The sequence below is a fragment of the Chlorocebus sabaeus genome, chromosome 16 (assembly GCF_047675955.1).
Source record: "Chlorocebus sabaeus isolate Y175 chromosome 16, mChlSab1.0.hap1, whole genome shotgun sequence".
NCBI lineage: Eukaryota > Metazoa > Chordata > Mammalia > Primates > Cercopithecidae > Chlorocebus > Chlorocebus sabaeus.
The window spans coordinates 39077944-39101496 of record NC_132919.1 but is presented as its reverse complement, the minus strand read 5'-3'; the positions used below and the strand labels follow the sequence as shown (position 1 = coordinate 39101496).

Here is a 23553-nt window from a genome sequence, read left to right as displayed (position 1 = left end):
CAAGGGTGGGCTGGGTGGAACCGGGACTATCGTTTTAAATTCAATTGCCCCGGGTCCTGAGGGCCACTTCTGGTAATTTAAGCTATGGCTTAGGGCGAGGTTTAAAAAGTAAGAAAAGAATGACTATCTTGAGCCTCCAAGGAGAAGCACTGCAAATCCCCCCGCCCCAAAATACAACCCAGGTTCTGGGAATCCCAGCCCTGCCCTGGGGACAAACCCCAAACCCAAATAAACAGCGTCCTCCTAGGCGCTGAGAGCCCACCCAGCTTTGTCACTATGGGTCCCTGCGCCTCCGGCAAGTTGCCCAGACGGGCGGGACCCGGACCAGCCTCACTCCTGTCGCCCAGGCCAAGCCGGGCCGGGCCGAGGGGTGGGGGAGTGGGCGGTCGGAGAAGCGGGGGGCGGAGTTCCGTCCTCTGATGATTGGCTCCGCGCGGATGGGCTGCGGCTGCGCCCGGCCAACCCGCGGCGTGTTGCTATGTGCTGAGTCGAGGGGATAGGCGCGGGGGTGCGTCCGTCACGGGGTAGCCCCCGGCCCGGACCCGGAGGGATGCGGAGTGGCGGCCGCGGCGGTGGTGGAGACTGTGGCTTTAAGAGCGCGCCGGGAGCCCGAGCCCCATCCGGGCCGCGCTTCGCCGCTGCGCACCCCCGCGGAGCCGAGCCCAGCGCTGGCCGGACGGGGCCGCCTGCCGCCGGGTGAGTGCGCCGGAGTGCGGCGCGGGTCGGTCGCGCGTGGGCGTGGGGCGCACTGTCAGCGCGGGCTCTGGGTCCCCGGCCCCGGGCCCCGTACTTCCCCGGCCGGGCCTGCGCGGGGTTGGAGGTGCGGCGCTCCCAGTTCCGCGTGGGGTCCCCGTGGGGGCCGCGGACGCCGGGGGCGGGGAGCCGCAGCCGGGCCACGTGACCGGTTTGTTTACAAACATTGCCGGGCCCGCGGCTGCTCGCTGAGAGAGCCCGGGGCGCGGGACCCCCGGCCGGGGTGGGAGACGCACGGCAGGGGCCGGGCAAGTCTGCGGGGCCAGGTTTGGGGTGGGGGCGCGGAGCTGGGATCGCCGCTTCCTCCTCCGCGTCGTCCCCGCGGTTCGGACTCCGTGGGGTCCGGGTGGGGCTGGGGACGCCCTCCGTCCACTCGTGACGCCGCGTCTCCTTCGGAGAGTCCTGGGGACACTTGGACACAGGGCGCCGCCCTGGGGGCCTCCCACTGTGGGACTGGGCGCCGTCGAAATTTCTCGGAGCGCGTCGTCGGCCCCGGCCCGAACCGAGATAACCGCAGCCGAGTTCCTGCCTGGCCGCGTCCTGGCGCCTCCCCGGTGTCCTTGCCAAGGGGGTGGGCGCGAAGTCCTGCCCAACGGAACGCGGGGGCCTCTGCCGCGAGCGCCTCCCCGGAGCTGGCGCTTAGGGGCGGCCCCGACCTTTCGCCACTTCCAGTTCACCGTGCTTGGCCGCCGACCTCCTCTGGTGTCTTTCCCAGCGTGGTGGGCTTTCCTCCGGTCTTGGGGGCGTGCGGGGTGGGGGGACACCTGTTCTTTTGGACTTCTTGTCCGGAAGATTGCTACCTCTGTGCGAGAGTTTAAACAGCCAGGTGAGCGAGTGTCCTGTTTTCCTCCGCTTGGTGCGGAGCTGCACCCTCTCCCGCCCTCCAGTCCCGCCGCTGTGAATGGCCCCAGGGAACTGCTCCGAAGCTTTGCGGGGGTTTTGCTTTCTGGCTTCCCTGCTGATTTTGCTGTCCTTGCAACTTGGCAGGCTCTTGAGTGAGTCCTTGCCTTTGGTGAATCTGAAGGCTAACGAGACAGCTGTCTTTTTCTCCCTGCCCTTCCTTCCTTGCTCTTCCTTGTCCCAAAGCATTGGGTAAGAAGGGTAGCGGTCAGCTTTCCTGTGCCTCACAGAGCATTAGAGGTGCAAGAAGTTCGGTAAACCACCTCACTGGCTCTGGGGTGGGACTTGATTTCACATGGTTTTTGCTCCCCCGTGCTCTCCTGGCTCTGGGGGCCACCTGGCCTGTGAGTGACTGAGTCTTGCCTCCGGTGAGGAACATTTTCATTCTTCTAAACTATGTTTTGAGTGGCTGCAAGTTCTTTTCCCCAGAAACAGGCCCAGCCTGGGGAGAGCTGTGCAGACTTCCCCCTTGGCACCATCCCCTGTCCCCAGCTCCATGATCGGATCTCAGGCAGAAGTGCAGTGGGAGCCTCATCCCCTTCCTCAGTTGGGCTTTGCTGCGTCAGGTTAACATTCAATGATAGCATTTCTTGGATCTGTCTTGGTATTTCTGTGCTTGAAACAAAATCAAGATGCTTGGAGTTAGGGGTGGAAAAGGGAAAATAAACACCATGCACAAGAAAACTGTTTTCCTTCTTCCCTCTAGGAGCGTGGTTTTCAGATTTTGAGTGAGACCTGCAGTGCATACAGGTCTGTAACTGAAATAAGTTTCAGAGAACAATAATTACCCTTTCTACCTGCAGTGTGCTCTGTTTTAAAGTTTTTTTTTTTTCTACTTAATTATAAAAAATCAACTGCTGGTTACGACCCATTAATTTGATTTCCTGACCAAGCAGGTCCTGACCCACAGTTTGAGAAGCATCGCTTTAGGGCAGAGGTCCTCAAACTTAAAACGTGTATAAAGATGACCTGGGTCGTGTTTAAAAATACAGTTTGTCAGGCTATTCGGCAGATGTTTATTTTCAGTGGGCCACAGGAATCTGCATTTTTACCAAGGGACCCATGAGATTGTGATGCAGGTGCTTGATAAGAGCCCCTGATCTAGTGGGAACTGGAGGCAGGGAACAGTGAAAGGTATTAACTTGGCTCTGAAGTGCAGTCAGGTATGTGACCCCATACTCTGCAATCCCAAAATCACTCAGCTGCCAATCACACTGGCTTAGGCTTTGAAAAGTCTAAGGGCACAGTATTGTTTGTTCTCAACTGCCATGAACCAGTTGGCTTTAAGAGACTGGTATCCCTCGCTCTCCACTCCAGCCTGTTTGAGGGCTGCTGCACAGTGTTGTGTACCAGGAGATGTTTCTAGGTGTGTGGGGGTTGGAGATGTGAGTAGTGCCGATGAGTTGCGTGAGTGTTGCTGTGCTGTTCACAGATTGTGTGAATTTTTCATTGTCAATGATTTTTAACGGTTTTGCAGGCAGCCACATAGTCGTTGTGCCTGGGGGATTCACAATTGGCCAGCTAAAGAAAAGGTTGATCTTGTTTAGTATCCAGACTGTGTAGCCTGGGGGAAAGGCAGGCTGGTAACTCTTTTTATTTGAGGGGAGGGGGTTAAGGAGTCAGGAGTTTGTCTACCATCAGGTCTTAGTAAGAGGCACAAGTTCCCATACCTCCTGGGCTACCCCAGTCCTGGTTACTTCCCATTGTAATGGCCCAGTCCCTGAGTGCAGGTGAATCTTGTTAGGCCTCCAGTTTCTGATGCTGTTATCTCTGCCTTCAGGCACAAACACACACACACACCTGATGCAGCCACAGGTTAGATTTTTCCCTCTTAGTTATTGTGTCCAGACATATTGGTAGGATACATTTATTTGAATTAATGAAAGCTACGATTTAGCTTCAAAAAGGACTTTATCCAAATTGAAGTTCAACCGTAGCCCTTCTTGCTAAAGGTGTGTCTTATGGGAACATTAAGCATGGGATTTAAAAAATTAACTTTAATAATGTTCAGTTTGGCCAAGCAGCTCACATTCAGAATGTTTAGTTTTGAGCATATGGAGAAAAAGCAACAAAAGGATGGCAAGGGATGAGATGTCCCAGGATTGGAAAAGCCAGAAGGAAGAGATGTTGAAGTGAGATTCAGATGGAGGATGTGATCAATTCCCATTGTAAATTATCTTGGCATTTCCTTAGTGTTTGTCACGCAAACCACTAGGTGCTCTGACAACTGCATTCCCCTGAGCATAAAAAGGTATAAAGTTTTGGAAAAGGAAGAAGCATAATTTTCTTTTTTTTTTTTTTTTTTTTTTTTTTTTTTTTTTTTTTTTTTTTTTGAGACGGAGTCTTGCTCTGTCGCCCAGGCTGGAGTGCAGTGGCCAGATCTCGGCTCACTGCAAGCTCCGCCTCTCGGGTTCACGCCATTCTCCTGCCTCAGCCTCCCGAGTAGCTGGGACTACAGGCACCCGCCACCTCGCCCGGCTAGTTTTTTGTAATATTTAGTAGAGACGGGGTTTCACCGTGTTAGTCAGGATGGTCTCGATCTCCTGACCTCGTGATCCACCCGTCTCCGCCTCCCAAAGTGCTGGGATTACAGGCTTGAGCCACCGCGCCCGGCCAGAAGCATAATTTTCAACTTGAGCCTGTAATGATGGAAAGCCAGCAGGCTGAAGATATTTTTTAGAGTTGTTAGTTTTCAGTGACATTGTCCTTAACAAAAGGTGATACACTTGAGTCTGTCAAGTATTGTACTGCCTGGGTTTGTTTACCTGGGAGCTGTGGATATAACACTGGTGATCTTAAAAGTAAACCCCAGAGGCTGGGTGTGGTGACTCACGCCTGTAATCCCAGCACTTTGGGAGGCAGAGGCGGGCGGATCACGAGGTCAGGAGATGGAGACCATCCTGGCTAACACGGTGAAACCCCGTCTCTACTAAAAATACAAAAAAAAAAAAATTAGCCAGGCGTGGTGGCGGGCACCTGTAGTCCCAGCTACTCGGGAGGCTGAGGTGAACCTGAGAGGCGGAGGTTGCAGTGAGCCGAGATTGCGCCATTGCACTCCAGCCTGGGCGACAGTGTGAGACTCTGTCTCAAAAAAAAAAAAAAGTAAAACAGAATATGCTATTCCCTTGTTGCCAATTTGCCAATGGCAAATTGTCCTTCAGATATAATCTAATTCCTTTCCCTGTAGGCACCACCTACTCCCCTGTCTTCTGCCTCATCTCTTACCAATCTCCACCGTGTCCACTCTGCTTCTTCCTGCTTGAGAAACGCTCACCTGTTTGAGGTTTCTGAAACATGCCATACTTATTTTTGTCATGGGGCTTTTCTACTGGTAGTACCTCTTTCCAGGATGCTCTTTCTCCAAATTTTTCTTTTCTTTCTTCTTTCTTTTCTTTCTTTCTTTTTTTTTTTTTTTTTGAGACAGGGTTTTGCTCTTGCTTAGGCTGGAGTGCAGTGGTATGATCTGCTCACTGCAACCTCTGCCTGCCTGGTTCAGGCAATTCTCCTGCCTCAGCCTCCCAAGTAGCTGGGATTACAGGTGCACCCCACCACACCCGGCTAATTTTTGTAGTTTTAGTGGAGACGGAGTTTCACCATATTGTCCAAGCTGGTCTTGAACTCCTGACCTCAGGTGATCTGCCTGCCTCAGCCTCTGACAAGTGTTGGGTTTACAGGCATGAGCCACCAGGCCTGGCTCTTTCTCCAAATTTTTGCATGGCTGACTCTCACTTGGTTCTCAGAGCTCCTTCCTGACGACCAGTTATCTAGAACAGCTCCTCCTCCCTTCTCTGCCCCTCAGCCTCTCTTAATCCCCTTAACTTTATTTTCTTCAAAGCACTTTAATACCATCTGGAAATATATTATCTACTTGTTTGCCGACACGGAAGCTTGAGAGCTTTCCTGTCTTGCTTACTGCTAAAAGTGCTTGGTGTGGAGTAGACACTGGATAAATATTTGTTGGTTGAATGCATGAATGACCAAGAGAACCAAGGTTTAGAATCTCTAGAGGAAGAAATATAGTTTAAGAGAAGAGGAAAAGATAATTCTGTTTTTCTGGGATAACATAGTATTCTCAGAATTACTTTCATTTGCACTATGTCTGCTTTTCACAATAGTTTTCATTCCTTTATTCCATTTATAGGTTGGCAAAGGCTCCAAAAGCTCCATTGTTATTTTGTTGTTATTAATAATAAACAACTCTTATCTACCCCAGTAACCTTATTCTAGGCCTCACTGTTTGTTTTCTTCTAACAAATGTTAGCATTTCTATCAGTAATCACATTTCATTAATACCAGGAGGCACTATATGTGGGGCTAAGAGCCTGGACTTTGGAATCAGAAAGACCTGGATAATTAGCTCTGTGACCTTGGCAATCTACTAAAATTCTCTAAATCTTTGTTCCTTATTTGTAAAATGGTACTAATAATAGTTCGCATCACACAGGACTGATGGGAGGATTAAATGAGACTGCAGGGGAAGCCAGGCACAGAGCCTGGCACCTAAGCACTCAGTGCTAGCTATTAATAACAGCACTAATATTAATAGGTGGATTCCCCTCTCTCTGGCTCAGAGGAATCCATTCTCAATCCATTGATTTGGGAGTGGACAGTGTGTGGTGGGTTCAGAGAAGGACTTCTTACTATAAGTGAGTGAAGACTGAAAATGCCACTTACATCTATTTGAACTGGAATGGAATTTAGAAACCATCTGTTTGCACACTGACTGCTGCCCAACATCCACCTGGAAGAAGTAATAGTGACGGAAGTTTTTGGAAGGACATGTTGTCTATCTGCTCCTGTGGCCATTCTTGGTTTTAGACTTGATTAAGCTGGGCCATCTGCATGCACCATTGTGTCAACCCCTCCATTGTTATTTTTACTGAGTTGACCTTCAGTGTCTGTCAGAAATAGCTTTACATAACTTGTTACTGTAGTTCTTATAAGGGTTTATATTGAAGACTAGCTACAGATTCAATGCCCCCTTTAAGAAGTTCATGGGAGAAACTCTTTTAGAACCTAGTTTCTCTGAAAAGCTTTGCCTCTGGTGAAAACCTGGTATGCTTTATCTTTTGTGGAAACTGGAAATTTATAGCATCATATTTCTCTTTTTGCTTTGGCTACCAGGATGTACAGAGCCAAATCTGTGGCTTGATTTTAGTGACTGTGTAGGGCTCTGCATCCTATTTTTTTCCAGTGTTAACCTTGTAATTTTTATTTTCTATTAATTAGGTATATACTGGGTTGGGCATTAAAATCTGTTTAGGTGTTAAAATTTTAGAGATATAAACATTGAGGTTCAAACAGACAAAAAAAGGACTTGATTTAAGACATAGTGCTAATTAGGGCAAAGTGGAAGCTATAAACCATACCTTCTGTTTCTCAGACCAAGGCCTCTTCCTACTTCTGCACATTCTGGAACAATACCAGCTCCTCATCTAAACCCTAAATAGCCCATGTCTCCATTCTAGGCAGAGTCTACCTTCTCTCTGAAACGAGGCAGAGCAGCATTCTGCTTGCGAGGTGCAGCACTGCCACCTGCATTCCTATTACCTGGATGGGTCAGCAACACCTGGGTTTCCTGAGCTACACAGCAGTCAGCCCTCCCCCGGTCTTAAAAGCAGTGTGTCTAGACTGAGTGGCTTTGATTCGAAACTGGATTGCTGGCTGCAAATGAGGTTACCCTCCAGTGTCTGAGTTCCTTTGCCTGTTTCTCACTGGGAAAGGAAGGTTTGACATCCATTTGGCAGATGGGTGCCACTGAGGCTCAAACAGGATCTTCTGGGTGTGAACAGTGGCCAAGTTCAGTTGCACCAGAGAAAGTGGCTTTGTTTTACCCAATGTGAAATTTTTAGTTCTAGGAAATACCTTTCTAGTGATTTGTTTTTTGTTTTCTCAAGGCGTTCTGTTCAGGAGTACCTGGGGCAAATTAGTGTAGGCATGGAACAGATCCTGCCAATCAGGAATATTTGATCCCTATTTTCGAGATGGATTAGTGAAGAATGAAGAGGATTTACACATGCAGAAACATTCCATGGGGAACAGTTGTGTGCAAAGGCACCGAGGCGTGAACATAAGAGGGAGTATATGGGGAATGTTCAGTAAGACCGTGAGATGGGGAAAGAGGGCGCTGGGATGTAGCTACCATGGCTGCAGATAGAGCACTCCATGGGGGTGGACTGTGACTTCATTCACAGTAATGGTGAAGAGCGCTGCACAATGGCTAATTGCCTCAGATCATAGGTGTCCCCAGGAGGGAGGCTATCTCTAGGGATTCTGGAAGCTGGCTGCCTTAAGAATTCCTCGTCCCACTAAAGGCCTACAAAATCAGAATTTTCAGGATGGGGAATTTGTAACAAAAATAAGAAAATAGTAACAACCCCTGAAAAACGGTTTCTCAGGTTCTTCTAAAGCAGCCAACCCCACACATGTCTGAGGTCTGGAAACCACTGAGGTTGTGGTTGATCCCTCTGGTAGGAGCTACCAAGCAGCCTTGGCTTTTGTCCCCCTTCCCCTTGTTCTTTCTATTTTTGCTTTTTCCTTTGTTTGTGTTGCCCCGGCTTATGTCATCCAGGATATCTGTGCGCCCGTCCCCCCCCACCCCCACCGCTTTGTTTCTTCTTTTACCACTTTGGTTTTTGTCTGTTGGGGGTCCCTCCCTAAATAGTCCCATTGCCAAATGGACCACAAGAGAGAAATGAATTTTCAGGACTGGTTACGTTAATGGTATAAACGTGCGCATTACATAAACCTTAAGGGCTTGCAGTTTGTTGTGCTCGCAGGGCTCTTTGTTTCTGTTAGGATTTGAGGAAATGTTATCCCCACACTTAACTGCAGCCTTAAAGCTAAGTACCTCTTTAGCAGGGAGGTACAACAAGAGCTGAAAACCAAGTCCGACCAATTTGCGGAACTTTAAAAAATTAAGGCGGCCGGCGAGGTGGCTCACGCCTGTAATCCCAGCACTTTGGGAGGCCAAGGTGGGCGGAGACCATCCTGACTAACACGTGAAATCCCGTCTTTACTAAAAATACAAAAAATTAGCCGGGCGTGGTGGCGGCGCCTGTAGTCCCAGCTGCTCCGGAGGCTGAGGCAGGAGAATTGCGGGAACCCGGGAGGCGGGGCTTGCAGTGAGCCGAGATCGCGCCACTGCACTCCAGCCTGGGCTACAGAGCGAGACTCAAAAAAAAAAAAAAAAAAAAAAGCCAGGCGCGGTGGCTCACGCCTGTAATCCTAGCACTTTGGGAGGCCGAGACAGGCGGATCTCCTGAGGTCGGGAGTTCCAGACCAGCCTGGCCAACATGGCGAAACCCTGTCTCTACTAAAAATACAAAAAATAGCCGGGAGTGGTGGCGGGTGCCTGTAATCTCGGCTGCTTAGGAGGCTGAGACAGGAGAATTGTTTGAACCTGGGAGGCGCAGGTTGCAGTGAGCCAGATTGCGCCATGCCCTCCAGCCTGGGCAACAAGAGCGAAACTCTGCCTCGGGGGGGAAAAAAAAGCATCTTACAAAGATGAACAGGCTGCGTGCATTTGCCAGGCCTCAAAGGATCAGAGGCACGTGGTGGAAGCACCTTTAAGAAGGAGCATGGAAGGGGGACTTAGATTCTTTTTTTTTTTTTGAGGCGGAGTCTTGCTCTGTCGCCAAGGCTGGAGTGCAGTGGCACTATCTCGGCTCACTGCAAGCTCCGCCTCCTGGGTTCACGCCATTCTCCTGCCTCAGCCTCCCGAGTAGCTGGGACTACAGGCGCCTGCCACCACGCCCGGCTAATTTTTTTTTGTATTTTTAGTAGAGATGGGGTTTCACCGTGTTAGCCAGGATGGTCTCGATCTCCTGACCTCGTGATCCACCCACCTCGGCCTCCCAAAGTGCTGGGATTACAGGCTTGAGCCACCGCGCCCGGCCTTAGATTCTTATTAAAATCTTTCTGCTATTCCCATTCAGAGAAGAAACCCAGAAATGTGCTGTAGAGTCTCCCTTTCCCACCCCACCTGCTTTCCTCTCCCTCAGTAAATGGCACCACTGGATGACAGTTTAATAATTCCCAGAACAAAATAACTTCCAACTTTAGGCTGGCGATGACTTGGTCTTTAGACATACAATCAACCTTTTGAAAGTGCCTCTTCCCTTTTTTGCTCTTCAGTTTTTAAAAAGTTCAATTTCCAAATTCCCGTTGTGGAAAGGTGGGGAGCCCAGCCACAGATGTCAGAGTCTAGAGTTTTGGATTTATTTGAATTGGGAGATTAAAGTCAGAAAGCCAAAGGCATGCTGACAGCTGAACAACAGAATTGTATTGGCAGATTTGGGTTGGGTGGTTTGTAGCTAATTGGGGCCCCAGCTGTGCCCTAGGGGACCAGCAGTTTAAAGAGAAATCAAGGTCACACAGTGCCCAGAGTCTACAACACATTCATGTATTCAGCAGATATTTGAGTGTGGGAAACACAGATGACAATCAAATAATCACCTCAGTAAAATTACCGCTGTGGATAGTGCTATATGTGTGGCATAGGGGAGCCTGACTTGGTTAGGGCTGGATGAGGCCAGGGGGAGAGTTCCCTGGTACAGTAACTTCTAAAGATAGGCCGTATCTCTTACCCTATTTCCCAAGACCTTGTTTTCTTCATAGATCTTGTAAATGGCTATTTTTCATTATACTTCAAGTATAACCCTATCTGGGGACAGAGAGATGGACCAGATTTTTCTCTGGGTCACAGATCATGGGAAGAATCTATTTGTTTTGTTTTAACCAGGGTTATCGTCTCTGAGCATGATCAAATACAAAAGGAAGGACTGGTGTTGAAGGGCGGCAGTCTCTTGGGGCTGGAGGAAAAGGGCACATTTGGCTCTCGTCTGCATAGTCAAGGCAGGGCTGAGGGATCGCTCGCCTTCTTGGCCTGAATCAAATCTGACACTTCATTTTTTTGTGACTCATTCTTGCCTAGGGTAGCAGCTCAGACTGTCCTGGGGGTTTTGTGGGGACCATCTTGGAAGAAGACGCCTAGGTTGGAACTCTAAGAGTTTCTCTAGGGGTCTAGACGTCCCTGCCCACGTGGGAGGGTCACTTGGGGAGCTAACCCAAGGAGGGCATACACAGCCTGTCTGAAGGACAGAGCAGGAAACGTTTCTGCTGTCAGACAGCAGCCAGGTAAAAGCATCAGAGGCTCGCGTGGTGTGGCTCAGCTGAGTGATGATTTCATGGCCCTACTGAACTTCAGACTCCATCTGCCAGCCCAAATGAGTTAGCATCACAAGCGTTTACTGGCTTTTTAACTTTGTAGAGCATTAATGGTGTGTGAGTCCTATGTAATGCCCAGATTGGATATTTTAAATGTACTGGATAGTGGCAAACTAAATAAGGCGATTTTAAAAATACCAGCTTTACATGGCAGTGTGGTTTCACTGATGGCCATTCATTTTAACTCAGTTAACATTTATCAAGGATCTCCAGTATGCTGGGGCTGTGAGTCCTGGAGAGACCACTGGGGGTGGGGTTGGGGGGCTCTGGAAGGCCGGACCTTTGACTGCAAAAAGTTCCCAGTCTGATGGGGATAGAGACTCATGACAGTGTGATAAAATGCCATTCCAGAGAAAACTTTTTTTGTGCTGGGAGAAGGGACCACCAGCTCTGCTAGTGTCCTACAGGAGCTGAGTGTTAAGGGATGAGCAGGCATTTACTCATTCCTTGAATAAGGTAGGCAGAGAAGGTAGGGTAAGGCGTTGCAGGAGCTGGAATAGTGTAAGGAACACAGGATAACGACTGAGCTTGATCTGTAGGAAGCAGAGGTTTGGAGTGGGGCCGGGAGGTGATGACAATATAAGAAGAGTTGGGCCCAGGCTCTTAGTGCCACCTGAAGGGTTGGACCACATCCTGTAAGCTGCTAGGTAACCACTGGAGGTTTTGAAACATGAGAGAGTGTGATCAGGTTGTGTTTTATAAATAGAATTCTAGAATGGGCTGGAGAGGTAAGAGCTGAGTCAGGGAGACCTGTGGGAAGCTGTCGCAGTAGTCCAGGATGAGAGAGGATGGGGTTCACAGTGCTGCTGCTGGTGACTGAGGGTGGCAATGGGAGCGTGCATCTAAGAAGCAGAACCAACTGTCTAGGGGACAAATGAAGTATGACATAGAAGGGAAAGCGTAAAGGGTGTTTCCTGCTTGGGCAACTGGAAGAAGGAACAGAATTGGAATGAAGGTGACGGCAGTCTCACTGTGTTGCCCAGGCTGGTCTTGAACTCCTGGGCTCAAATGATCCTCCCACCTCAGCCTCCCAAAGTGCTGGGATTACAGGCATGAGCCACTGTGCCCAGCGTGGAGACATCCTTTATAAAGGGTTCAAGGGTTCAGGAGTAGAAGGCACAAGTTTAGAAGGCTTGAGAGGGTATGGGTAAGAAGGCCCAGGGGAACAAGCAGTCAGAGGCACTTGGCAGAAGCACTTCCAAGAACGATGGAAGGAGAATAGCCAGGAGATAGAGGCTCAAACAGAGAGGTAGGAGAAGAATCCAGAGAAACACAGTAAAGCCCATTAAGGAGCATTTCAGATGAAAGCAGCTGAAGGCAGCACCACGGCCAAATAGTATTGGCATTCTAAAGTATTAGTGTTTGTGGCTCACACCTGTAATCCCCGCACTTCGGGAGACTGAGGCAGGTGGACCACCTGACGTCAGGAGTTCAAGACCAGCCTGGCCAACTTGGTGAAACTCCGTCTGTACTAAAAATAAAAAATTAGCCAGCAATGGTGGTACACGCCTGTAATCCCAATTACCCGGGAGGGTGAGGCAGGAGAATTGCTTGAACCTGGGAGGCAGCAGTTGCAGTGAGCCAGAATCATGCCATTGCACTCCAGCCTGGGTGAGAGAGCAAGACTCCTTCCCAAAAAAAAAAAAAGTATTAGTGTTTGAACTTGGCGTGTTGGAGACTGCCCGTAGTTTTGACTCAAAATCCTGGTTATGATAAATGATATTCATGAAGCGTTGCCAGAAGTCTCTGTAGCTCTTCCATTCCTCTAGAGCAGTGGTCCCCAACCTTTTGGCACCAGGGACCAGTTTCGTTGACAATTTTTCCACGGATGTGGGGGATGGTTTCGGGATGAAACTGTTCCACCTCAGCTCATCAGGCATTAGTTAGATTCTCATAAGGAGCGCACAGCCCAGATCCCTGGCATGCACAGTTCACAATAGGGTTTGCGCTCCTGGGAGAATCTAATACCGCCACTGACCTGATGTTTTGAAGGTTGACAGAGGGATACTTTCCTCTGAGGCAAGATTCGGCAGGCAGAGCATCACTACTACATGGAACCAGGACTTTAAAGGCTGAAAGAATTCTAGAGATCATGTAGGATTATCCTCGGACATATAACCCTCCTGAAACCAAGACTAGACCCTGCATCCAGCGTTGAGATGAATGGTTGGTTTTGTTTATGAAGGAGCATGGTTTCTTGAGTATCCAAGCTGGTTTTTATTACCAGCTAGGTGGATTTGAAGTCCCACCTGGTTCCAGTGCTGTAAAAAGAGGTATCTAGAAAGTGATGGTTTTCCTGTGGGTCTTGCACATCAGCTCCTTGGCAGCTTTAATAGAGGATTTTCAGAGAAGTTTCAGCAGTGGCCCTGTCCTGAGACTAGTACAGTCAGTGTAGACCACAGAGATAACTTTTTCAGTACAGTAAGTCTGTGTTAGGAATGACAGCAATAATATCAGGTCCCCAGCTAAGCCACAGAAGCCTTCTTAAACCACAATGTACCTTTAAGTCGATTAGTTTAGGCCCTAACCTCCTAACCACCCTGAGTCAGCCTGGGGGCAGGAACACTGTTCCTTTTGGTCTTGTGAATAGGAACAATTCCTGTGCCTTTTCTCCCTCACTGGTAAGGGTGACTGTAGCTAATCAGGATTATTGAGTATTAACCATGTGCTGGGTGCTGTGCTGAATGCTCCAATTGCATTATCTCATTTGATCCTTCTGTCTCCTGCAGGAGGTAGGCACTATTATTATCTCCTTTCAGGCAATTTGCCCAGTGGTAATGTAGCTAGTGAGAAGAACTAAGATGGATCCAAGTCCACCCGCCTCTAGATCCTGCACTCTTAACCGCTGGGCAGCACTGCTGCCCACCTCTCTCATTGGGTGGGCACAGGTCTCTCTGTGCTGTCTGCTCTAGGCTCTGATTCTGGGGAGAGTAGGATGGGGAAGGAGGACAACTCTCCCAGTATAAAGGCCTTCCCTCGTGATTCCACCTCTCCCGTTTTTCTGTCTCCCACTCCCGGAAGTGGCTTGCCGCCTCCTTTCTGCTGCCACCACCATTCAGCCAGGGCTGCTTTCATTCTTCACAGATGCTGGGACAGGCTGTGGCTACTTAGTTACGTTCCTACCCTCCTGTCCTTAAAGTTAGCACAAGGTCCCTTTCAGGCTTTCTAAGAGTTTTTTATTTGTTTGTTTGTTTTTAAACCTAGACCAGCAATGTAAAGAATAGGCATGGATGCCAATGACAGGCCTTTGAGTGGCACCCAGGAATTGTGGTTTTCCTGGGCATCCCAGCACAGGATGGGAGTAGAGGTGGTGAGGAGAGAATTGGGTTAGAGGGAGTCTGGGGATGCAGAGTAAGTTCGCCTCCTTCCTCCTTGCTTGGAGAGGGAGGGAGGGTCCTCATCACATTTGCTACCTGTGCAGGTAGGTGGACCTGTCCAGTGGGCAGCCAATGGGAAGCAGAGGAGGTTCAGTTCAGTGATGGTGTTTAGCCTCTACTGTGTGCCCTGTGCTGCTGAGTTCATGGAGTACAAAGCTGATTCTTGGAGCCTACCTCTAGTAGAGGATACAGAGGCAGGAAAGGGTAATTTCAGTTTCAGTAGGGTTAAGATGGAGGTGAACACAGGAGAGGCCACTAAGCCCAGTGTTGAGGTGACATTTGAGCTGAGTTTCAATGGTCAAGTAAGGGCCTTGTGAGGAGAGATGGGAAGGTTGTATCGGTCTGAAGGAATGGCATCAGCAAAACCATGGAAGCATGGAGTGCAAGCATGATGTATTGAGGGGACCTACAAGGAGTGGTACAAGTTGCCACATGCCTCCAACAAAAGAGTTCCTGACACGTGGTAGACTCTTAAATGCCATTTCAATAAATGGAGATGGAGGATGATAAGGTGTAGAGGATGAGCTGAGTCCGAAGCTATGCATGGGCATCAGTAGTAATACACACCTGGAATGTGTTATATGGTTGCTACATGCCAGGCACATATGCTTAGTACTTTTCTACTAACTTAGTTCATCCTCACGTGAGCCGTATGAAGTAGATATTATTGTCTCTATTTTTTGTGAGGAAAATGAGGTCCAGAGAGGCTCAGTAATTTGTCCAAGGTCACACAGCTAGTAAATGACAGAGCTGGGATTTGCAACTAGTTCCAGGTTCTTTCTTTTTTTTTTTTAGGGTTTCACTATGTTGCCCAGGCTAGTCTCATACTCCTGGCCTCAAGCAGTCCTTCTGCCTCAGCCTCCCAAAGTGTTGGGATTATCGACGTGAGCCACTGTGTCCAGCCGGTCCTGTCTTTTTAACCACTGCTCTGTGTTGCCTTTCTGAAGGCTGTAAGCGTGATGACATGGTCAAATCTCTTTTTTAAATAGACAGCACTGGCTGGCATGCAGTGGGTGGATTTGAGGGGGAAAGAGGCCCAATGGCCTGCCAGGGCTGTATAAGTCAGAGATGCTTACCTTTGGGCTGTTGAGAGCATGGCCACTGAGGAAGCACCTCTTAGAAGGACCTCAGTACTAACACATGCGTGTGGTTCCTCCAGTGTTACTGCCGCTTTGTCTCATCTTGAAAAGAGAATTCTAGATTTGGGGAGATGTCCCAGTGGTACCATCTCAAAGAGCTGCTTGAAGACAAGTTAAAAGATCCTAATGGAAGGGGCAGGCTGGAATTTGGCTACACACAGGCATCTAGTTCAACATAAATAGGAAAGAGAGGAAAAATAGGATGTTCCCAAAGGACCCCAAACTCTATGTCTGTCTGAACTCTCAGGCCTTCTCCTTTTTCTTTTTTTTTTTTTTTTAAGCAGCAGCATCTGTTTTTGCCCCCCGTTGGCCATTAAAAATAATAGATAAAATTTTGGTGCGTATTGTGCGTCAGCTCTGTGTAAGTACTGAGACAGTCTCACTTAACACGTAGAACCCTGTGGAGGTTGGTCTTTTTTTTTTTTTGTTTTGATATTTTCAATTTATTTGCTTAAATTGACATGAAATAACTGTACATATTTAAAGGATACATAGTGATATTTTGTGGTTTTTTTTGTTTTTTTTTTTAAATTTATTTATTATTATTATACTTTAAGTTGTAGGGTACATGTGCACAATGTGCAGGTTTGTTACATATGTATACTTGTGCCATGTTGGTGTGCTGCACCCATCAACTCGTCATTTACATCAGGTATAACTCCCAGTGCAATCCCTCCCCCCTCCCCCCTCCCCATGATAGGCCCCGGTGTGTGATGTTCCCCTTCCCGAGTCCAAGTGATCTCATTGTTCAGTTCCCACCTATGAGTGAGAACATGCGGTGTTTGGTTTTCTGTTCTTGTGATAGTTTGCTAAGAATGATGGTTGGTCTTATTAGAGATGGGGAAGCTAAGGATCAGGGTGGTTTCGTAACTTGCCGAAAGTCATGCAGCTAGAAAGGAGTGGACCTGGTTTGTGTGAGTCCAGAGCCCACTTCTTTTCCAGTCTTCACCTCCTCTCAGACACCCCATGGAAGCAACAACACAGAGGCATGCCTTGGGACCAGCCTTGTCCCGTGTCCTTCCTGTAGAGAGTCCCACTTCTCGGGTCAGTTTCCGTGGCTCGGCATGTGGTGGTCCAGCCTTGCTTCCACATCAATCCTCACGTTCCTCTGTGGCTTAACGAAAGCGTCCCACCTCCCGCCCCTCCATCCTGGTGGCACTCAGAAGGTTCTGTTTTGAGTTTCAGCGGCAATTACTCCCTTGTGGGGAAGGCCTGTTGGCCAGGGAGGCGGGGGCAGGTGGTGCTGGCCAGGTTGGCATGTGCTCTGTGTGCGTTTGGCTCTCGAGGTGTTGTATCGAAGATCTTTGTTTTTAATCATAATATCTCACATGTTTTCTTTCCGTGCTGCTCATTGTAAGCTAGCTAGGGGCGGCGGCAAATCTTCCTTTAATTTCCAACGTGATGGATTATTAGTTCACTGAAAATGGTGTTTCATTTGCACATGTGCCCCGAGGCTTTTAAATATCAAGCTTATTTGATGATTGTTGGGAATCAATTTAGACTCCACGGTTACGTTCTGTGAGTTGAACTCATGAAGCACCATTAACAGGGGCTAAAGTTGAAAAATTAGAATGAGTTCAACTCCATACTCTTAATTTCTTCCTTAAAAAAAAAAAATCAATTTTCTTTCCTAAGAATTGACCCGAGAAGCTTTTAAAATTTTTGCTTAAAAGGGAAGAAGACAATGCAGATGATGAGTTTTTGGTCCCCACCTCTCAGCTTGTTCCTCTCATGCAGCCTGCTTTCCCCTTTCTCAGCCCACAGGCCATTTTTTTTCTTTTTTTTTTGAGACGGAGTCTCGCTCTGTCGCCAGGCTGGAGTTCAGTGGCGTGATCTCGGCTCACTGCAAGCTCCGCCTCCCAGGCTCAAGTGATTCTCCTGCCTCAGCCTCCCAGGTAGCTCGGACTACAGGTGTGTGCCACCATACCTGGCTAATTTTTGTATTTTTAGTAGAGATGGGGTTTCACCATATTGGCCAGGATGGTGTTAATCTCTTGACCTCATGATCCGCCCATCTCAGGCTCCCAAAGTGCTGGGACTACAGGCGTGAACCACTGCCCCTGGACCTATAGGCCTTTCTTGATCCTGCTTCTCTTTGCTTTCTACTTACCTCCTCTCATTTCTTCTAGTTTGTCCTGTACCAGTTGAACAAGATTCATATTTCAGCAAGCCACTTTTTCTTCCCTTTTTCTTTTCTTCTTTTTTTTTTAATGCTCTGTGACACAGTCTGGAATGCAGTTGGAGTGACCACTGTGCACTGCAGCCTCAACCTCCTGGGCTCAAGTAATCCTCCCGCCTCAGCCTCTCAGGTAGCTGGGATCACAGGCACATGCTAATTTTTTATTAGCCATGCCTGGCTAATTTTTTAATTTTTTTGTAGACATGAGGTCTTGCCATGTTGTCCAGGCTGGTCTTGAAATCCTGGGCTCAAGCAATCCTGTTTCAAAGTGCTAGGATTATAGGTGTGAGCCACCGCACCTGGCTTTTCCTTTTTTCTTCTTAGGAACTGAGTCCCCTCTCTAGGATGCCTGTTTATTCATATTTAAGAGCAATGGGGAGCAGAGTGACCCTGCCACAGCGAAGTGTTAAGGCCTCTTGTCTAGGCCTTCCAGAGCCTTTCTAGCACCAGACAGCCTGGGCCATTGCTTATGTGGTAAATTTTTCTCTTGTCTTTTTAGGTTCAGAGCTGTGGTAAGGATGGAATGTGCATGTGTGTGTGTGTGAGACACTCACTCGCATTTAATACAAATGAGAAATGCTTATTTCACAGAAGGTAGCTTTGAATAAGTTTCGGGATTCAGATTTGAAGCTGAGCATAACCAGAAACTTCTACCTGTAAACTTTTTTTTGGAGTTTCCTTCAGAGGAGAAATGAGAGAAGAAATAATTCTACTCTGGGGAAATGCATAATTTAGAAGCTGTCTGCATGTCTAAGAAAACAGACTCTGTATCTGCTCTCTAAACTCAGACTGGCAGCCAGGTCATTGTTTCTTTTTCTCCCCTCTGTGTTTGTGTAAGACGAATGGGTCTGGTGTTCTGTGTGCTCCCCAGCGGGCAGCTAAGGCTGTGGACTCCAGCAGCATTTGGCCTGGGGGAAGCCTACTGCTTGTTTTCCCCTGCCTGTCTTTCCTATTTCCTTACTCTATAACTCATCACCCCTTCCTTTCCTGGACGTGCTGTCTATCCTGAGAATGGAACAGGAATATTAGAAAGGTTGAAGGGCCAGGCACGGTGGCTCACACCTGTAATCCCAGCACTTTGGGAGGCCGAGGCGGGTTGATCACCTGATGTGAGGAGTTCAAGACCAGTCTTGCCAACATGGTGAAACCCCATCTCTACTAAAAATACAAAAATTAGCCAGGCGTGGTGGTGGGCACCTGTAATCCTAGCTACCTGGAAGGCTAAGGCAGGAGGATTGCTTGAACCCGGGAGGCAGAGGTGGTTGTGAGCCAAGATTATGCCACTGTACTCTAGCCTGGAAGACAGAGTGAGACTGTCTCAAAAAAGAAGGAAAAAGGAAGGTTGAGGGTATTTCAGGAAACTCCAAGTGGAGTACTTCGCTCTACCACCTTTCTACCTGTAACACTATGCATTGGTCTTCTGTGGGCTGTCTTGTCATTCACCTTACCTGCTACTCAGAGTGTGCCCAGGGTGTGATGAAGGGGTTCTGGATCCAAAAGTTTATGGGATCTTTCGTCCTGTCTCCTGTGATGGCCAGGCCTAACTCTGAGGCAAAGCCGAGAGAATTATTTCCCACTTCCATTTCCTTCAAGTGTTGCTATAATGTGCACTATAACCTGATTTTACATCTTTAAAACTAGAGGTGGGAGGCTGAGCAGGGGCAACATCGTACCTTGGCCCCTGGAGGTCTGAATCCCTTCAACAGTCAGATAACTCACATATAATTGGCCGCTTTGCATGTGGAGCCTCCTTGGCTCAGGGCTGCAGAAGAGGAGTGCTCTCACTGTGGAATAAGGGGTGGTGACTGATAACTGTCCTTCAGCCTAGTGCTAGGTAGTGCTGTTGGCCACTCAGGAAGATATAAAGTGTCCCAGAAGTATGGCGGCCTCAGTGACTGCTTTGGTGGGAAGGATTCCAGGGAAGACAGCAGCTTTGCTTTGGAAGATTTGGTTCCAGGGAGGTTTAGAGGAAAAGGAGGATGATGATTTGCAGGCTTTCTCTAAAGACCCAGATGGATCCCAGACGTAGTCCAGCCTGGAAGATCTGATTTTGTTTATCTTCCTTCCCCATCTCCCTAAATAATTTTATCTTCAAAGCATGACGCAGGTGTTAATTAACACTCCCCACTCTCCTGGGAGGTAGGCAAGTGGAAACACCACCCCTATTAGTGAAGCCCAGGGGATAGCAGGTGCGGAAGCCTCAGGCAGGTGAGCCACAGAGAAGCAGAGGAGTCTTAGACCTTGTGGCCCTGGCCTCAGACCTTTATTTGGACTTGCTGCTCACTTAGTTACCTTGGCGCCACCTCGCTTTCTCAGTGTCCTTGGTTCCCAGTAAAAGAGCTGAGGCTGTGGTAGAAAAGATGTATGGTACTATGGGATGAATAATGGGAAGTCAAAGGGCTGGGAAGGAATTCTGGTAAAATTCACTGTTACTGTGAATTTTAGATGCAGGATTCTGATTACGCCATTGATTTCATTCATTTGGTTTAAAAAAATAATGTACTATTTACTTCTGAGTGAAGTATATTGCAGAGAATTACTTCTTCGGAAAGAGCTGGCTTACCACTAGGGATCCAGCTGATTGGGAACTTGATCCTTTATATCCCATGCTGAATCTCTAAAGCAAAGCCTGGAGTGTGGGGTTTGCTGCCTCTGCAGGTGATGGCTTCAAGCGTTGGACTCTCGACATCTGGAAATGGATGAGAAACCCAGGTGTGACTGTTGGATGTGGTGAAGTTCTAGAGGCTAAACTTTTCCTTCTCCTTTAACCACTTGCCTTGGTTGGCTCAGGAGAGGGGGCCCTGAGGAGTCCTCTCCCTGGGGCTGTAGGTGGTAGCACATCTTCAAGCCTGATGTTATCTAGGGCTGCTTGGGAATGATGATAATGCATGTGCTGGGTGTCTAATGAAACTGCTGGGATGATACTGAACTTCCCACTCCAGAAAAGCAGCGAGACTGGAGTCTCCAGTGGTTTCTTTCTCATTCATTGGGTATCTTAGGCATAATACAAGGAACAGAGAAGTGGGTCATTGGATCCTATAAGTGTTGCCTTCTTCATGGGTAGCAGTTGGATTCTGCTTGCTTTATAGGGAGCCCTGCTCCATCAGCCAATGTTAGTCCTCTTTCCTTGATGTTACAGGCTGCTGAGAACTAGCCCTAGACCTCCGCGTGAGGGTTCTTCTGCCGAAGACATCACCAGTGTGTGGAGCCTGCCCCACACCCACCCGCTGCCAAACCACGGCCTTTACCTGTGTCTTCCGGTGTTTCCCGTGCGACCCATCCTGTGGGAGTGCCTCGTGGGCTGCCCCAGAGTTCACCCCACACTCAGCAGCGCCAATGGTGAAGATGACAAGATCGAAGACTTTCCAGGCATATCTGCCTTCCTGCCACCGGACCTACAGCTGCATTCACTGCAGAGCTCACTTGGCCAATCATGATGAACTAATTTCCAAGGTACACGTTTCCAGCAGGCCTTCCTTGCCTACCTCGGGGAGGGCGCTTAGTGCTCTTAAGGTTGCAGAGGTTTACAGGCTCTCTCAAGAATATTTGTACTCCATCTTTGTACAGGGAGGGCTGACCCACATGACTGTCTCGCTCAACTGAGAAATAACTGAGTTGGAGGGACAGAGTAGTTTAATTTGTTATTTTGGAAATGAGGTGTCATCCTTGTTGGAGGCTTTGGGAGCTGGCAGCTTGCAGGCCAGAAAAGGGAAGGGCTGGGGATTGATGGGAGCCTTGGTTTAGGTTGGCGGACGAAGAGTGAAGAGTGCTCCCTGCTCAGAAGGTGAATTCTAAGAAAGCAGGAGGATGTCTTGTAAGAGGGGTTCCTTAGCAAGAAGAGAGAGCCCCCAGGAAGTTGTAAGACTGTGGAGTTACTAAAGTGGGTGGCCTTTGGCAGAGACCAAAAGTGGCTTGTTGAAGAGCAGACCCTCTGGCCTGTGGGGGCCTTTAGGGCTTATACATGAGGTAATAATGGCATGACATTTGATCATGATCAGAAGAATGGAACCCGATTTTTCCTGAAGTGCTTAGGCAGCTGCTTTCTAAAGATGGGGCTGGGGGATTATTAAGTAAATAAACCAACATGCCAGTTGTGCAATTCAGGAAATGGATCCTTCAGGCAGCGTTCTCAGGGGAACTGCTTCCCTCCTGGCCCTAGATTCCCAGGGGAAGAGAAACAGGTTTTACTAGGCTGCATGACAAAGAGAAAGAGATCATGGGAGACTTTTCCCTTACAAAAGCATCTTTACCCAGAACCAGGACTTCACACCATTAAAGTAAAAAACAAACCAACCCACCTTTACACAGACCCCGATGAAGTTTTTTGTTTTGTTTTTAAATCGGTGTTCCTCATCAAGACCTGCTGGAAAAGGTGGCTGTTGCTTTCTTTGTCTCTGGTTTGGTAGCCCCAGCCAGAGAGGAACGAAGGATCTAGTCAGCTCTTGTAGAACAGTCCTCTCCAGCTGGCTGATTTGACCTAGGAGGTGAAGAAAGCTGCCCAAATAACCACATCTGTAGTAGTAAGGCTTTTCAAATCAGGCCTGAGGACCGAACCCCTGTTCTAGCCTATTCTCCAGGGTCTAAGGTGACCACAGAGCTTGAAGCATACAGTCCCTTCGAGTCCTATCCTCTGGCCAGACTTGTGAATCTGCCCCACTTTCTTTTCTTTATGGTTCTGTTAATTCCTCTCCTTTACGCTGCTTACATTTCAGCCAGCCTTTAGCTTGCTTCTCAGCTTCCCTTTGAATTTTGGGGAACCCCTTGAATCTGGAAGTTTGAATGTGAGAAGGTGTCAGTGAGAGAAGAGAGGAGTTGGTCTCTTGGGTGTTGGAATTGGGTTTGCAAAGTTGGAGGGGAATTGTGAGTTGTCTGTTTTTTTTTTTGGAAATCTCTAGAGAAATTATTTGCCTATATCTACTGGGAAAGCCAAGGCATCATTTTTTAAATACAAGGAATCAGTGCTATTTATCATAAGAAATTGAGGTACCAATAAGGTATTTTAGCACCCTCTATGTACTAAAAACTGCAGCTTGACACTTTATAAATGTTATCTTAACCTTCGTATGAAGTCTTTAAGGTAGGTGACATGAGTCATATTTTATGCGGATGAAGAAGCTGAAACTCATAAAACTTGTCCAAGATGTCAAATCAGAGGTTCAGAGAAGAGTGATTACTTTGAGTGGGTGTTCAGGAGGGATTGCTGGAGGAGGTGGTTCTTTGATCTGGGCCTTGTAAGATGGGCAGAAGTTGAGTATGTGGAGATGGTAATGGCCTTCAGAATTTATGTCTTATCTCTTTGGCCTGGTGTACAGGGCCTTTGACAATTTGGCAGAGTCATGACTTTTTTGTTAGGTCTCCAGCCAGCTCTCCACTTTGTTTCAGCCACTCGGAACCAAGCCACATTCCCTGAATATGCAGGTATGGGTGTTTCAGGGCTGTGTGCCTTAGTCAAGAGTGTCCCTTTTCCTTCACCTCCCTCCTTCACTCCTTTCTCCTGAGCTCTTTCTTCTACGTCCTTGGGCATGGCCTATATCTGCTTTACGTCTCAGGGTCAGAACCTGACCCATGGCAAGATCTCAGTAAATGATAAATGGAGGTTGAGCCTTGGAGAAGACAAGTAATGAGAAAAAAAAAAAATACTTTGTTGGCCTCATGTCCTTCCTGTCTCTTTTGGGGCAGAAAGGCTCATTCACAAGTCCAGGCCAAAGTCAGCACAGGCTTCAGTTTCATTGGCTCAGGCCGGTACACAGATGGGGTGCATTAGAGCTTGATGATTTAAAGGGTTGGGTGAAATGCCTGGCTGTGGGGAGAGCTGAGGGAGCTGCGGCTGGCATTGCACAAAGGTTCCTTTATTTCACTCCACAGCCACCCCCAGCGTTAAATAATCTATAGATTCTTGTGCAGGTCTGCCTAATGGAAAGATCATTGCCCCAGCCTCCTCCTTGGAAAATAGGCCTTTCTTTTCATCCCCCCCCCC

The 23553-nt window shown here is 48.3% G+C and overlaps 1 protein-coding gene across 3 annotated transcripts in view; it reads left to right on the top strand.

Annotated features, from left to right (window-relative positions):
* Window positions 1-384: 384 nt before the first annotated feature.
* YPEL2 (yippee like 2) overlaps window positions 385-23553 on the top strand; it is a 64782-nt gene continuing 41613 nt past the window's right edge. The window contains exons 1-2 of one of the 3 annotated variants that reach the window (XM_008011250.3): window positions 385-696; window positions 20716-21029. In XM_008011250.3, the coding sequence (XP_008009441.1) occupies window positions 20913-21029 (117 nt within the window). In that variant the 5' untranslated portion in view covers window positions 385-696; window positions 20716-20912. Of the gene's footprint in view, window positions 697-1384; window positions 1580-16127; window positions 20289-20715; window positions 21030-23553 lie in introns of those variants that run through there. The other 2 variants (XM_008011251.3, XM_008011252.3) reach the window with 2 other exon arrangements.